The 15,469-nt window shown below is 41.6% G+C and overlaps 1 protein-coding gene across 3 annotated transcripts in view; it reads left to right on the top strand.

The window, feature by feature from the left end:
- Window positions 1–6,156: 6,156 nt before the first annotated feature.
- Window positions 6,157–15,469, top strand: part of MED14 (mediator complex subunit 14) — a 76,924-nt gene continuing 67,611 nt past the window's right edge. Inside the window, exons 1-3 of one of the 3 annotated variants that reach the window (XR_004348017.1) lie at window positions 6,157–6,605; window positions 11,394–11,420; window positions 14,968–15,073. Coding sequence is in view for 2 of the 3 variants with exons in the window: in XM_032619435.1 (XP_032475326.1) it covers window positions 6,394–6,605; window positions 11,394–11,420; window positions 14,968–15,073 (345 nt within the window). In the remaining variant the exon portion in view is untranslated. The remainder of the gene's footprint in view (window positions 6,606–11,393; window positions 11,421–14,967; window positions 15,074–15,469) is intronic. The other 2 variants (XM_032619435.1, XM_032619434.1) reach the window with 2 other exon arrangements.

Genomic DNA, 15,469 nt, shown 5'->3' with positions numbered 1-15,469 from the left:
ACACACACACACCTATGGTCAACTAAACTATGACAAAGGAGACAAGGATATACAATGGAGAAAAGACAGTCACTTCAATAAGTGGTGCTGGGAAATCTGGACAGCTACATATAAAAGAATGAAATTAGAACACTCCCTAACACCATACACAAAAATAAGCTCAAAATGGATTAAAGACGTAAATGTAAGACCGGACACTATAAAACCCTTAGAGGAAAACATAGGAAGAACACTCTTTGACATAAATCACAGCAAGCTCTTTTTTGACCCACCTCCTACAGTAACGGAAATAAAAACAAAAATATGCAAATGGGACCTAATGAAACTTAAAAGCTTTTGCACAGCAAAGGAAGCTATAAACAAGAAGAAAAGACAACCCTCAGAATGGGAGAAAATATTTGCAAATGAATCAGCGGACAAAGGATTAATCTCCAAAATATATAAACAACTCATTCAGCTCAATATTAAAAAAACAAACAACCCAATCAAAGAATGGGCAGAAGACCTAAATAGACATTTCTCCAAAGAAGACATACAGATGGCCTAGAGGCACATGAAAAGCTGCTCAACATCACTAATTATTAGAGAAATGAAAATCAAAACTACAATGAGGTACCACCTCACACCAGTTAGAATGGGCATCATCAGAAAATCTACAAACAACAAATGCTGGAGAGGGTGTGGAGAAAAGGGAACCCACTTGCACTGTTGTTGGGAATGTAAATTGACACAGCCACTATAGTGAACTGTATGGAGGTTCCTTAAAAAACTAGAAATAAAACTACCATGTGACCCAGCAATATCACTACTGGGCATATACCCAGAGAAAACCATAATTCAAAAAGACACATGCACCCCAATGTTCATTGCAGCATTATTTACAATAGCCAGGTCATGGAAGCAACCTAAGTGCCGTCGACAGATGAATGGATAAAGAAGATGTGGTTCATATATACAATGGAATATTACTCAGCTATAAAAAGGATGAAATTGGGTCATTTGTAGAGACATGGATGGACCTAGAGACTGTCATACAGAGTAAAGTAAGTCAGAAAGAGAAAAACAAATATCCTATATTAATGCATATATGTGGAACCTAGAAAAATGGTACAGATGAACCGGTTTGCAGGGCAGAAACAGAGACACAGATGTAGAGAACAAACGTATGGACACCAAGGGGGTAACATGCGGGGGGGCGGGTGGTGGTGGTGGGGTGAATTGGGAGACTGTGATTGACATATATACTCTAATATGTATAAAATAGATAACTAATAAGGACCTGCTGTATAAAAAAATTAAATAAAATTCAAAAAAAATGTCAGTTTTCAATAAGTTTTAAGAAAACACAAATGAATATATCTATGAAACAAAAACAGACTCACATATATAGAGAACAGACTTGTGGTTGTGGTGTGGGGGACATGGGGGAGGGAGGGTTTGGGAGTTTGGGATTAGCAGATGCAAACTATTATATATAGGATGAATAAACACCAAGGTCCTACTGTACAGTACAGGGAACTATATTCAAAATCCTGTGATAAACCATAATGGAAAAGAATATGAAAAAGAATATATGTGTGGGCTTCCCTGGGGGCGCAGTGGTTGAGAGTCCGCCTGCCGATGCAGGGGACACGGGTTCGTGCCCCGGTCCGGGAAGATCCCACATGCCGCGGAGCGGCTGGGCCCGTGAGCCATGGCCGCTTAGCCTGCGCGTCCAGAGCCTGTGCTCCGCAACGGGAGAGACCACAACAGTGAGAGGCCCGCGTACCGAAAAAAAAAAAAAGAATATATGTGTGTATAACTGAGTCACTTTGTTGTATGGCAGAAATTGAACACAACATTGTAAATCAACTATATTTCAGTAAAATTAAAGAAAGAATAAACATCATTTAGTTTTCATAATCATCCTTTGAGGTAAATACTGTTATTACAGATGAGCAAACTGAGAAACCCAGAGAAATGAAGTAACTTCCTGGAAAGCATTAAGATCATAAGTGGTCGAGCTAGGATCTTTTTCTATGTGGTCTGATTTCAGATGCTGTGGTCTAAGAAAAAAAGACTGCCTTAATATTGTGGTAAAAACAATGTTATTTGTTCACCAAACCATTTCATTTTCTTCCTAGGCACACAGGAAGACTATACTTCCCAGCTCCCTGGCCTTTTAAACAAGCCATGTGGCTAATTCTGGCTGATGGAATGTGGGTGGATATAAAAAAAAAAAAAAAATCTCCGGGTTAGAGCGATGGCTTCCCAAGATGAAAAGAGACTGTATCTGTAGGTTATTACTTACAGGAGAGCCTCTCCATCAGGTACATCTTTACTGAACTTTGTGAGCACAAGAAGTGAACCCTTTCTGTGCTAAGTTACTGAGATTTGGTGGGGTGTTCGTTATGGCAGCTTGTGTAAATAATACTAATAGAAAATTTAAAAATTATGAAATATTTCAAAAGTATTGAAAAGTGCAGAATACATTAACAATCATATCTCTATCCCCAGATTTAACATATATTAATATTGTCACATTTCCTTCAGGTTGTTCTTCAAGAAACCCTTTAGATATAACTAATAGCTAATAACCAATAAAAAGCATCACCTCATCCCTAACCGTTCCTTAGAAGTAACTACTATCCTGAAGGTGGTGTCTATTATCCTCATTTACATTTTTTACTTTGTCTACAATATATTAAATTATAGAGTATTTTGTGTGCTTTAAAAATAGGAATGGTATCAAAAAGATGGGTTTTTTTTCATTCCATATTGTTTTTGAGGTGTCTCCATGTTGGTACATGTAGGTCTAATTTATTCAATTACAGAGGTATGTAGAAATACAGTAATTTATGTATCCATTCTCCTACTGAGAGACAGTTGAGTTTCTTCTTATTTTTTTGCTTCTACAAACAACGTTGCGATGAACTTCCTTGTACCTGCCTAATATCATAGAGTCAGGGGAGGCCTCTCTGAGGATTTTCTCATTTAAGCTGATACTGGAAGGATGAGAAGCCAGCCACGTGAAGAGCTGGGATACCAGTGTTTCAGGTATCTGGAACAGTAGACAAGCCCTAACACCTTAGGGAATGGCATGTACTTGATCCAGTGAAGTTACAGTGAAGTGAATGAAGGAAAGAGTGGCAGGAGATGGAGGTGGAGAAGCAGGCAAGGACCACTGTGTTAATGGCTTTAGAGACCACACTAAGAAGTTTGGGTTTTCTTCTATATGCAAAGCCATCCAAGCGTTCTCATTTTTTCTAGGTTGGTCAGACCATACTCACAGTATTGTGAGTTCCTTCCCTCAACTTCACTATGAAAGGAGCATCTCTTAAATGAATGCAGTTACTGCTTTTGCTCTCCATTTTGGAGGAATTGATTGTAATATCATTAAAAAAAGAAAGAAAACATACTTTTCATTTCCTTTCCCAGACTTTTGTGTCTGAGGGGCAGCTGTATGTTTCAAAAGGAAACTACATTTGACCCTTGAACAACATGGGTTTGAAGTGCATGGGTCCACTTATATGCAGATTTTTTTTTTCAGTAAATGTTACTACATGATCCGAGGTTGGTTGAAAATCGCAGAACAGCAGATAAGGAGAAATTCCAGTTAGGGAGGGCCAACTATAAATTATACATGGATTTTTGACAGCAAGGAGGGTCTGTGTCCCTAACCCCCAAGTTGTTCAAGGGTCAACTGTATATGTATCAAATTTTCAATGTTCCATCAAAAGGGCTTATAAGGAAATGTTCTTTTTTCCCCATATTTTGCAGTCAAATTGTTCCTCATTAAAATCAGATTGACTTCATGAAAGATCTAAAGTGTTAGGTTGATTTAAGAACTGAGGAAATATGCTGCTAGTTCTGAAATTATCTCAGGTGTGATAGAATCTGGTGATGACCAAATAGAGCAACAATTGAAGAGTGGGAATGAAAAATTAGGTATTTATGCTACAGTGCCAAACATTGTACTGTAGGCTTTAAAATGATAAATTACACTATTTCCAAAAGTTTGGGTATGAGCCATTCCTTTAGTAACTCAGCCAAACATGCTAACATTTTCTCTCCTTCCTTATTCATGTTTTCGATTAGCAGTTCCTATATTTGCTTAATTGTCTGTATTATCAGGTTGGGAGGTGCGCTATAACTTTCAGTTTTCATTTAAATTACCTCCCGATCTCCAACAATTCAAGCACATCAAGTCTCACAGTTCTATTCTTGTATTTTCACCCTATTTTCCATTAGAATATCGTTTTTAATAACCAGTACTTTTCAATTTTTAAAGATATGTATTCAGACTCACAGAAATTTCATTAATATCTAACCCGATGGATGCCGGTGAAAATTCCTCTTCTCTAAAACAACCCCCATCCACCCATTACTTTTTTTTATTTGCAAATTGGTTGTAATTTCTCTAGGTAGAATCTTACTGCCAAATAGAATGAATACCAAGAGGCATGGTGTATAACTGTGTTTAATAAATGCAATAAGGCAGAGTTAAAATCCCATCAACATCACACAGAATCAGAATGTGAGTATTAGAAAAGACCTTAAGGACCATCTTGTACATCTTGTGTGTATGTGACCAGCACGGCGTTTTAAGTGAAGTCAATAGTTTTCAGAAGAGGAAAAAGAACCTTCAGTAAAACAAATCAAAACTACTGCAAAAAAAAAAAGGTACCATTCTAACTAACTTAGAAAAAATGTGTTTGTTTCCTGAGGTAGCAGCATAGGGATGAATCTTAGGGGGGTTATCTGCCCTCCAGCAACTGTACCTGTGTGTGGGGGTGGTGGTGGTGGTGTAAGTAATCTAATGTCTTTTGCTGAGTACTATGATGGTATTGTTTGTGTAAATGTGCTTTAGGATCACAAAAGAGGGAGCAAGTGATTAATTACACTCCAAAGTTACACCCTCAAAAGACAGGTGAATGGTCTTCAAGAACGACTAAGAATTACACAAGTGGACAAGAATGAGAGTATTTTAAACTTAGGGAACAGCATGTGCATCTCTTACACCTAAGAGTTACAGATAAGAATCTGCAAATAGATGTTTGAAAAGGGTCGCAGCAATTGACGCTTTTAAACGGTTGCACATTAAAATCAGTTAGGAAGCTTTTAAAAATCCTGAAGCCCAGACCAATTAAAGTCGAATGTATTGGGGGTGGGGGTGGCATAAATATTTTTTAAAGCCACCCACCCCTCCACCGCCCAAGATTCCAACGTGCAGGCAAGGTTGAGAATCGCCGCTTTAACGCAGGAAGCAAAATTATTAAACGTGAATTATGAGGGGGGAAAAAGTGGCAGTAGGGCACAGAAGATGAACTGAAAGTCCTTGGAAGGCAGGGCGGCTACTTCAAGGGCACGGACAAGAACCAAGTGGGAGAATCAGCGGTAGAGGATTTAAGGGCTGTTTCCGTGGTAGAACTGCCAGGATTTGGGGGTCGGTAAAGAACTCAGCATATATTCAACTCCGTTAAAGTGAGGTTATTCTGCCAGTGGCCCTGCTCCTACCCCTAATCAGATTTTCTCGAATCTTTTCCCACAGTTTAAAAAAAAAAAATGACGGAAACGTCTTCTATCCCACGAAAGGCGCATGGGCAGACTGTGGGCGGGGCAAAGATCTGAGAAGTCAGAAGCACGCAGTCGCAACAATTTGCGAGTCCAGAACCACAAGTCACAAACATCTGGGATGGGGTGGCCTCCCGATCGTGTTGCACCCACCAGGGGAGCGTTGATCGACACCTCAGCGCAAATTGGAGGCTTTTATATCCCAGAGGGCGGAGAGGGCAAGGGCGGAGAGGGCAAGGGCGGGGCAACTGCTGACGTTCGCACCGGCCCCGCCCTCACACCCACTTCCGGCGGCGCGCTGCCCCCGCTTCCGCTTTTCCCGCCAGCGGGCCGGTCCCGCCCCACTCCCACGCGCCCCCCAGCGTCCGGGCGCCCAACAGCCGGGAGAAAAGGCACAGGTTGCTGTCGGAAGCTCCCCTTTGGCTCCCTGTCCGTACTGCTTAACAACTTCCGCTTTGGGCCGTCAACAACATGGATGCTGCGGCTGCCTGGCGGAGCTGCATCTGATCGGTTGCGGGAGCGCAGCTTCTCTGCGGCGCCCGCCCCGCTTCCCCGCCCTCCCTCCTCCCCCCTGCCCCCTCCCCCCCGCCCCTTGCTCCAGTCCCTGGAGCCGGCGGGCTTGTCGCTACATGGGGGCGGGCCTCCGCGGCTGGCGCACGGCTTCCTGTTCAGAGGCGGCCTGGCGGTAGTAAGCGGCGGCGGCGGCGGCGGCGGCGGCGGCGGCGACGGCGACGGCGACGACTCCGCCCGCGCCCACATCGGCGCGGTGACCGAGCGCCCGGGAGGGAGACTCGAGGTCCGCATCTTGTGCCGCTGCGCCAAGCCCGGCTCTGCGCCGCGATGGCCCCAGTGCAGCTGGAGAACCAGCTGGTCCCGCCCGGAGGCGGCGGAGGGGGCAGCAGCGGCCCCGCGTCAGCCCCGGCGCCTCCTCCTCCGGGAGCCGCCGTGGCGGCGGCCGCTGCGGCGGCGGCTAGCCCTGGCTACCGGCTAAGCACCCTCATCGAATTTCTGCTGCACCGGGCCTACTCGGAGCTCATGGTGCTGACTGATCTGTAAGTGCCGCGAAATCCACGCCTGCTCCCCAGCCCCCCCTTCCCGCCCAGCCGGCTGAGAGGTTCGCACCTCCTTCTCCCAAAAGGCTGCTGCTTTCTCCTCTTTGCTGGACTGCTTAGTCTAGAAATTTTGAACTCTTGGGGCCCAGCGGAGGTGGAGGAGAAGCTTTGCGTTTGGGGTCTTTCTGGAGATGAAGCAGCCGAGACTTGTGAATTATGCACGTTGTAGACTCCCTGAAAAGCCAGTCCTTGGAATTTTTGCTCGATTTGCCAGCTGAACCCTATTGATTTCTTGGTTGGAAGCTTTCTAGCCCAGACCCCACGATTACGGTTTAGGAATACATACTATTCGAGTTACCAAAAAAACCCCCAAAAAACCCAAAGGTGAGAAATTGTTTTACAGCTTCTTACGGTACATTTTAAATGTGGGTTGTAATTACTCCTGATAAAGTTTGAACTCAGGAGATGTATTGTGTATAAAATAATGTGAAATTTTGGATTCCGAGTTTGTTTGTTTTTCTGGAACGTTTGGGACTGAAGTCTTCAAGCATTTAGTGTAAGATTTTTTTGTAACTAGCCTGCTGTTATTGTCTCTTGGGGGTATGAACGGAGTTTATAAATCACCAAGTTACCGGGTGAAATGCCTTGGGACATGATTAGGGTGTTAATCTCTTCAGAATAGGATCGGAATACACTGTAAAGATTTTCAGGTGTGTGAAGAAACTAAATTTTAGGAGTATATATACTTGAATTGCTGTTTTACATTTTTAAATTCATGTTCAGAAAAAGTAAGAATTACTAGTTTTCATCTAGATTCGTTTTTATCTTTTATCTATTGGTAGGCTCCAGATCAGTGTATTCAGTTGAAATACACGAGTATGTAGGTATTAGGCTGTGCAGTGTCAGAGTAATTTGTTGCTAGAGACTGTTACAATATTTTTTTTGCAGATGACTTAAAGAATTAGAATAGGCTCCACTTATTCCTGTAAAACATCATTCTGAGAATTTTGATATACTGTACTTTACAGAAAGAAGCCTCCCCCCTCCCCCGCCGCGCCCGTGTAATGAGAAACTTAAATCGCTGTCATGATGAGGGATTATTGTGGTAATATACTTCTCTGCACCATTAGTTGTTGGATTTCATAAGAATTTGAGTATCCATGAGAAAATATCATGTACCCGTCCTATGTAGAGCTATGGGAAACTGTTGAAAACTGCCGCCATCAGTATTTGTATAATTTGTTTCTCCATAGGGCATTTGTAGCACTTCTTTGAATTGTGTTGTTGTTACTGTTTCAGGACTTAGTTATGAAAAGAAACATTTTATTGCTGTAGAATGAGTATATCGTTGCTTTTTTTTTTTTTTTTTTTTTGCGGTACGCGGGCCTCTCACTGTCGTGGCCTCTCCCGTTGCGGAGCACAGGCTCCGGACGCACAGGCTCAGTGGCCATGGCTCACGGGCCCAGCCGCTCCACGGCATGTGGGATCTTCCCGGGTCGGGGCACAAACCCGCGTCCCCTGCATCGGCAGGCGGGCTCTCCACAACTGCGCCACCAGGGAAGCCCGAGTATATAGTTTTATACTTCATCCTGCACCCTTTATAGGTTGATGATTCCCATACCTATTTCTCCAGCACAGGCGTCTCCACTGAGCTGCAGACTCTATCCAGGTGCCTACGTTTAAGTACCTAATGGGCATTTCAGTGGACCAAGTCCAGAACCAAACTCCTGATTCCGTTCGATGCCCCCAAAACTTTCCTATCTCACTAAATAGTACCTCCATTCTTCCTTTTGATGCTTTTAGGCCAGAAATTTTGGAGTAATTCTTGGCTTCTCTTTCTTCCAATCCCACACTCAGTACATTAGCGAGTCTTGTGATCTCTGACTTCAGAATCTGACCACTTTTCAACGTTTCCATCAAGTGTTAATCTTTTGCTCGTGTTACTGCAGTAGTCTGCTAACTGGGGCCTCTGCTGCTACCCTTGCCCCCTCTACGGTTTTTCCTCCATAAAATAGCCAGGATGATCCTTTTTTTTTTTTTTTTTTTTTTTTGCGGTACGCGGGCCTCTCACTGTTGCGGCCTCTCCCGTTGCGGAGCACAGGCTCCGGACGCGCAGGCTCAGCGGCCATGGCTCACGGGCCCAGCCGCTCCGCGGCATGTGGGATCTTCCCGGGTCGGGGCACAAACCCGCGTCCCCTGCATCGGCAGGCGGACTCTCAACCCCTGCGCCACCAGGGAAGCCCCCAGGATGATCCTTTTAAAACTTATTTGCTCACAACTTTCCCGTGGTTCCCCATCTCACTTAGAGTAAAAACTTTTTATAGTCACCTATATAGAGAGTGACCATAAAATTTATGGTCCAAGTCAGGACACTTTTGAGCATGAAAGGTGGTGCTATTAATAGCAATGGCAGAACGACAGGCATAAACCGGGACTATCTTGAGCAAACAAAGACTGTGGTCTACCTTTAATATCCTACATGATGTGTGTTCTCTCCCTTACCTCTTTAACTTCATTTCTAATACTCTCCTTGCTTCTTCTGTTTCAGCCACGCTATTCTTATTGATCTTTCTTGATAGGGTCAGGCACACTCCACCTGAGAGCCTTTGCTCTTCTCGCAGAAATCTGTGTGGCTTGCTTTCGCATTTCCTTTAGGTCTTTGTTCAGATGTAACTTATCAGAAAGACGTTTTGGTGATCACCCATGAGCAGTACTCTGCCCCTTCAACCTATCTTTACTCACTGCTTTGTTTTTCTACAGCACTTACTGTTTGTTGTCTGTCTCCTCCTCACTGGAAGTTCTATGAGGACAAGGATTTTGAGTTGTTTGCTACCTTCCCCGGGGCTTAGAACAATAACTGTTCTAAGTCAGGGCACCTGTCATTGTAGACCTGGGGAATTTAAGGGGAAAATTCACTGTTGCTCTTGATACCTAGGTATATAAAATAACTTTTTTCTCTTTTGATTTGTGGTAACCAAAATTGGTTTAGGAATATACCTTGGAAGTTCCTAAATCATGTATTTTTCCTTGTTCCAGGTAAAAACTGCCAGGATTAATGTATTAATATAAAACCAGTGTTCAAGGTATACTTTGAGTCTTATTTCTGCCACATTTGATGCTTGTCTGTGGACTATTGAAAGTAAAAAAGGTGTTTTGTTTTTGGTCCCAGATTTCTATTTTTTTTTCCTTTTGCTTGTTCATTTCCTCCCCCGACTCATGTAATACATGCTTTCATTTTAGAGTTTACATTCTGCGGTGATTTTTTAGAGACTTAGGTTCTTCCTTTTAAAAACCTCTTTTAATTAAAATCAGAAAATGCTAGGATCTCAATCATGTAAACTTGTCTTAAAACGCTTTGGTGTAAACAAGGTTTCTGTGACTTCCTCCAAAGATTCGCCCTTTAGGGTTGGTTTTTGCCCCAAGTGGTGGATTTGTCATCCATAAAGGAATTTTAAATAGATTAGGAGGAATTGGTAGGGGGAGGGATGTAGGCAGCAAAGCCTGTCCTTTGTCCCTGAAATGACACCACCTCTGGCAAGAGATGATCCTTTTAGGGTCTTTGGGTGGGTGGGGGGGGGCGGCGGCTAGAACAATGATTCCTATTCTTTCTACCCCCAAAGGCTCTACTCTTCTGTTTTTCTCCCTCTCTCACATACAAGTATCCATGGTTCTCATTCTCTCCCTCTCTTGAGGACAGGGGAGTCTTCTCAAGGAGTGTTTTCCGGATCTTTCACAGGTATAGGAACTTCCCAGTAGCTGCTTTTACTTGCAGTCTTATAATAAGGCCTTAATTTTTGCTTCATCCTCTGATCTGCTGGCCCTTCTAGCTCCTATCTAGTTTCTTGTATCACTTGGATCATAACTTGAGCTTCCATCCCATTGTCTACCCGAAGAATTGTAGGTAACTCTAAGTCAGAGCTCATTTTAATAGTTTCCCTTCCTTGTACCTCGAATCTCTGGCGGTGGTTTTAGTTTTTCCGCACTTGTGGCATGTCGGGGGGAAGAGGGTCTAAGCGGTTCAGTGTGTATTCTTCAAGAGCCTATTAGATATAGGGGAGGCTTTAGAGTTCAGGCTGTTGAATCTTGGACCATAGGATAGAGGTTTACAGACTGTGGTGATTCAGGAAGCAAATCAGGATCTTTCTAAGCATCGGTGGATGTGAGAGTGTTAAATGGTATAATTTCAGGGAAAAGGGTGACGTTGGTTGCTGGCTTTCGTACTGGAGAACTAGCAAAAAAGAGATCAAAATCTCACTGGAGCTGTTTAAAAGTAATCATTTGCATCTAACCAAGCAACATCATAATTACTGTACATCCCTTGGCTGACGCTGGCCCTTTTGTGTGCCTAGCTTCTAGTTTTGCCCACCATAACAAAACATGGAGGGATTAGTGCTTGGAAGCAAGGTTCCATTGAATATGGGGAGGCTGGCGACTAAGTAGTACCTTGCATCCATGATCATTTTGGTCTTAAAAGAATATTTTCTCTGACTCTCTATGATGTAGTGTGCTAAGGTAAGACTTGGTCTTTTTAAATGTTTGAGGTTCATGCAGTATCTTTTGAAGCACTTTGAATGGAGAGAAATGTTCCTTTGTTAGTTTTTCCTTTGTAGCTATATTGCCGGAAACTCATAAAATAAAAAAGAGTAGGGAGCCACACAAGCCTGTAGTGTCTATTTATCCAGTTTTTCTGAAATACTAAGGTATTTAATAAGTCAAAGTAAAGATCATTATCATATTTTAATGAAGGTGTGCATGTATTTAGTCAGTTTCTTTTTTTTTTCTTCTTAGACTGCCAAGGAAATCTGATGTGGAAAGGTGAGTATGAAAAAAACCTTAAATCTGTGTCTGTGTTGATATATCTATGAGTATGTGTGTGTGTGAGTGAGGGAGAAAGTGGCGGGGCGGGGAGGTATGTGTAGGTATGGGTGGTAGAGTTGTGGACCAGGAACATAGGCGCAGAGAGCCTAGGGTGACTTCACACCATTTGTTTAAGGAGCCCTGGGAAATATAATTTCCTCATCCTTGACAATTCTTGGTATGAGGCCAGCTCTGGACCTTCTCTTCTAGAAATCTTTATTGAATCACTGACCAGGTCAAGTGCCTGAGGGGGTAGGAAGATGTAGAAAATACAGAACTAAATGGAGAAAGCTGAGGAAGAGACTGACTTTAGAAAGTTTGCTGCTAATTTATCATTTGCTGCAATGATGCTATTAGATATCTAGAGAGTGGACATCTGTCTACTGCTATTGCTGTTTTACAGTTAAGAGAATTTTGATTCAGTTGGAGTTTGGGGCTTAAGACATTTCTAAATGCTAGTATGTTTCCATAGTCCAAAGGAACAAGATAAATTAAGCTTTCAAAGAAATTAGGTGATGGAGATTTAAACTGTGGCTACAGTATAGGCTACTTGACTCTATATTTGGAACTACTTATGCTCCTTGGTTGATCTTTTTATTAAATACCAAGTCACTAGGGCGGATTTTAGCATTTATTAGTGACTACGCTCCACTCCCTACCCCCAGTGACCTTTCTGAGAGAATTAGACATAGATCGAAAAGATAGAAGTGGAAGAGACAATTGAAGCATACCTGTATTATGGTTTGGCTGGTCCGTTTTTAAGGAAGGAAATGAAAATCAGGATTTGAACAAAAATAAACAGATGGGACCTAATGAAACTTCAAAGCTTTTGCACAGCAAAGGAAACCATAAACAAGACAAAAAGACAACCCTCAGAATGGGAGAAGATATTTGCAAATGAAGCAGCTGGCAAAGGATTAATCTCCAAAATTTACAAGCAGCTCATGCAGCTCAGTATCAAAAAACAAACAAACAACCTAATCAGAAAACGGGCAGAAGACCTAAATAGACATTTCTCCAAAGAAAATATACAGATTGCCAACAAACACATGAAAGAATGCTCAACATCATTAAATCATTAGAGAAATGCAAATCAGAACTACAATGAGGTATCACCTCACACCAGTCAGAATGGCTATCATCAAAAAATCTACAAACAGTAAATGCTGGAGAGGGTGTGGAGAAAAGGGAACCCTCTTGCACTGTTGTTGGGAATGTAAATTGATACAACCACTATGGAGAACAGTATGGAGGTTCCTTAAAAAACTAAAAATAGAACTACCATATGACCCAGCAATCCCACTACTGGGCATATACCCTGAGAAAACCATAATTCAGAAAGAGTCATGTACCACAATGTTCATTGCAGCTCTATTTACAATAGCCAGGACATGGAAGCAACCTAAGTGTCCATCAACAGATGAATAGATAAACAAGATGTGGTACATATATACAGTGGAATATTACTCAGCCATGAAAAGAAACGAAATTGAGTTATTTGTAGTGAGGTGGATGGACCTAGAGTCTGTCATACAGAGTGAAGTAAGAAAGAGAAAAACAAATACCGTATGCTAACACATATATATGGAATCTAAAAAAAAGGTTCTGAAGGACCTAGGGGCAGGACAGGAGTAAAGACGCAGACTTAGAGAATGGACTTGAGGCCAAGGGGAGGGGGAAGGTTAAGCTGGGACGAAGTGAGAGAGTGGCATGGACATATATACACTACCAAATGTAAAATAGATAGCTAGTGGGAAGCAGCCAGGGAGATCAGCTCGGTGCTTTGTGACCACCTAGAGGGATGGGATAGGGAGGGGGGGAGACGCAAGAGGGAAGAGAGATGGGGATATATGTATATATATAGCTGGTTCACTTTGTTATAAAGCAGAAACTAACACACCATTGTAAAGCAATTATACTCCAATAAAGATGTTAAAAAAATATATTTGACACCAGCCAAAAGTAAATAAAATACCCAGAATGCATTCCTTTGGGGGAAAAAAAAAAGAAAATCAGGATTTGTTCTGTCCACTCTGGGGTAGGAAGGGAAACTGGGCCTTGGAAAACCAACTCATGCTGCTTATCACTTGAGACAGCGTGGTGTCAAGAAAAAACCATATTAAAATAGTTTGCAAAGGGGGATGTCTCCTTCCCAGTAGAGGAGCTCCTCTGGCAACGGAATTAGTAATATACAAATATGTTTACTCTGCGAGAGAAGAGACCTCACATCCTCTGTAAGCCGTTGCTGAGTTAGAATGACAGCACTGAGGCTCCTAGCACTGAGGTGACTGCCAGATCTTAGTGTACATTTAACATTTCTGCTGTGTTCCAGTCTTGCCTGTGATGCTCTCCGCTTGTTTCATCTCTAAGGATCCTTCACAGACCCTGGCAAAGAGTCATAATTGTATCAGTGTCCTTGATTCTTCTCTTTCTACTACCAATAATCATATTGCAGGCTGAAACTTAAGGAAGTCTTTCAGGTTGTTTGTGGGCTATGTATGCTCTCAATAGGATCTAGACTCTGTGGTCTTCAGTTAGGATTATGCTTCAGCAGAAACTTTCATTTTGGTGCATTGCATCATGGTATTGCTGTTGGTGAGATACAGAGGTGTGGGTTGGATCTACAGGTCAGTGAACAGCTGTAACAAGATTAATATGTCAGAGTCCACTTGGAGGGAGGTTGGTGTCTTGCTGGGGCCTGTCATCAGTCCTGGTCTGTCAAATATTTGTTTGTGTGTCGTAAGGTAAACCATGAAAGGTATGATTATCAGTTTTGTAGCTGACATGAAGTTGAGAGGTCTAGCTAACACGCTGATGGACAATGTAAAGCTTTTAGTAAAGCTTTTAAGCCTTTATGAGGAGATGATAAAAATACTGATGAATATGGGGAGAAAAAGCATTGTAGTGGGTATAGCATAAAAATAGATATGGACAGACCTTTTAGCTTTTATTTTTAGTACTTTGTTATTGAAATTAGTTTGGTCAAGAGTTGCATAGTTAAGCTCTTTATTCAATTTTATAAATCATGCTCTTGCAAGATGGGAAATGGGCCCTTGCCTTTGTAGAAATAATGCAGTTTCAAGTTTTGGTAAAGAGCTATTTCACTTCCTCTCTCTTACCAGAAAGGTTACTAATTCATAATTTCAACTTCAAACCATAATTTGGTCCCCTTTGTGACCCAGTTAACTTCTATGTAATAATTTTATATTTGTGAATTTAGTATATTTTAGTAAACAACTTTTATTGCAGTATAAAATTAATTTGAAAATGTGATTCATTGCTTAAGCATTCTATTGGAGATGTTACTCTGAGGTAGAAAATGAAGTATATGCAGGTGGTATACAAAATGTGACAATTCATATTTAAATAAATATTTTAGGTGGTTCATTTCATTGTAATGGTTGTAAACAAAGACTGATTCATATTTTAGCTCAGATAAAATAAATTGTGAAATACTCCTTCAAATTTGTTGGTTCATTAAGAGTTGTTTTGTTTTATTTTAAAGGAAAATAGAAATAGTGCAGTTTGCTAGCCGGACACGCCAACTCTTTGTTCGATTATTAGCTTTAGTAAAATGGGCTAATAATGCTGGCAAAGTGGAAAAATGTGCGGTGAGTTAAACTTTTGACTTTATTTTATATAAAATAACTTTTTTGGAATGTTAACTTGTAATAGGCATAATTTCTAATTTTAGCTCTAACTTATATCTGCTGATATGTTTTGGGATACATTACTTATGTGAGTAATCATTATTTCTGTATGATAATGTATAGTATATATCTGTAGAAACTTAGTATTTGTTTATGGACACCTAATCAGAAAAAAGAGTAGGCCATATCTGGAGATGTCAGTACACTAGAAGACGTTAAATATGAGACTGGACCTAAAGGGGGAAAATGGTTAGCTTACATTCGTATGCTTCCTTAGAGTTTGCAAAGTATTCCCTAAATTTGCCTATTGATTTCTTGACAACCCTTTGAGAATGGCAGAGTCAGTCTTTTCTTATT

This window comes from Phocoena sinus, chromosome X (genome assembly GCF_008692025.1).
Source record: "Phocoena sinus isolate mPhoSin1 chromosome X, mPhoSin1.pri, whole genome shotgun sequence".
NCBI lineage: Eukaryota > Metazoa > Chordata > Mammalia > Artiodactyla > Phocoenidae > Phocoena > Phocoena sinus.
The sequence above is the reverse complement of the archived record's forward strand: the minus strand, read 5'-3'. Positions and strand labels throughout refer to the sequence as shown.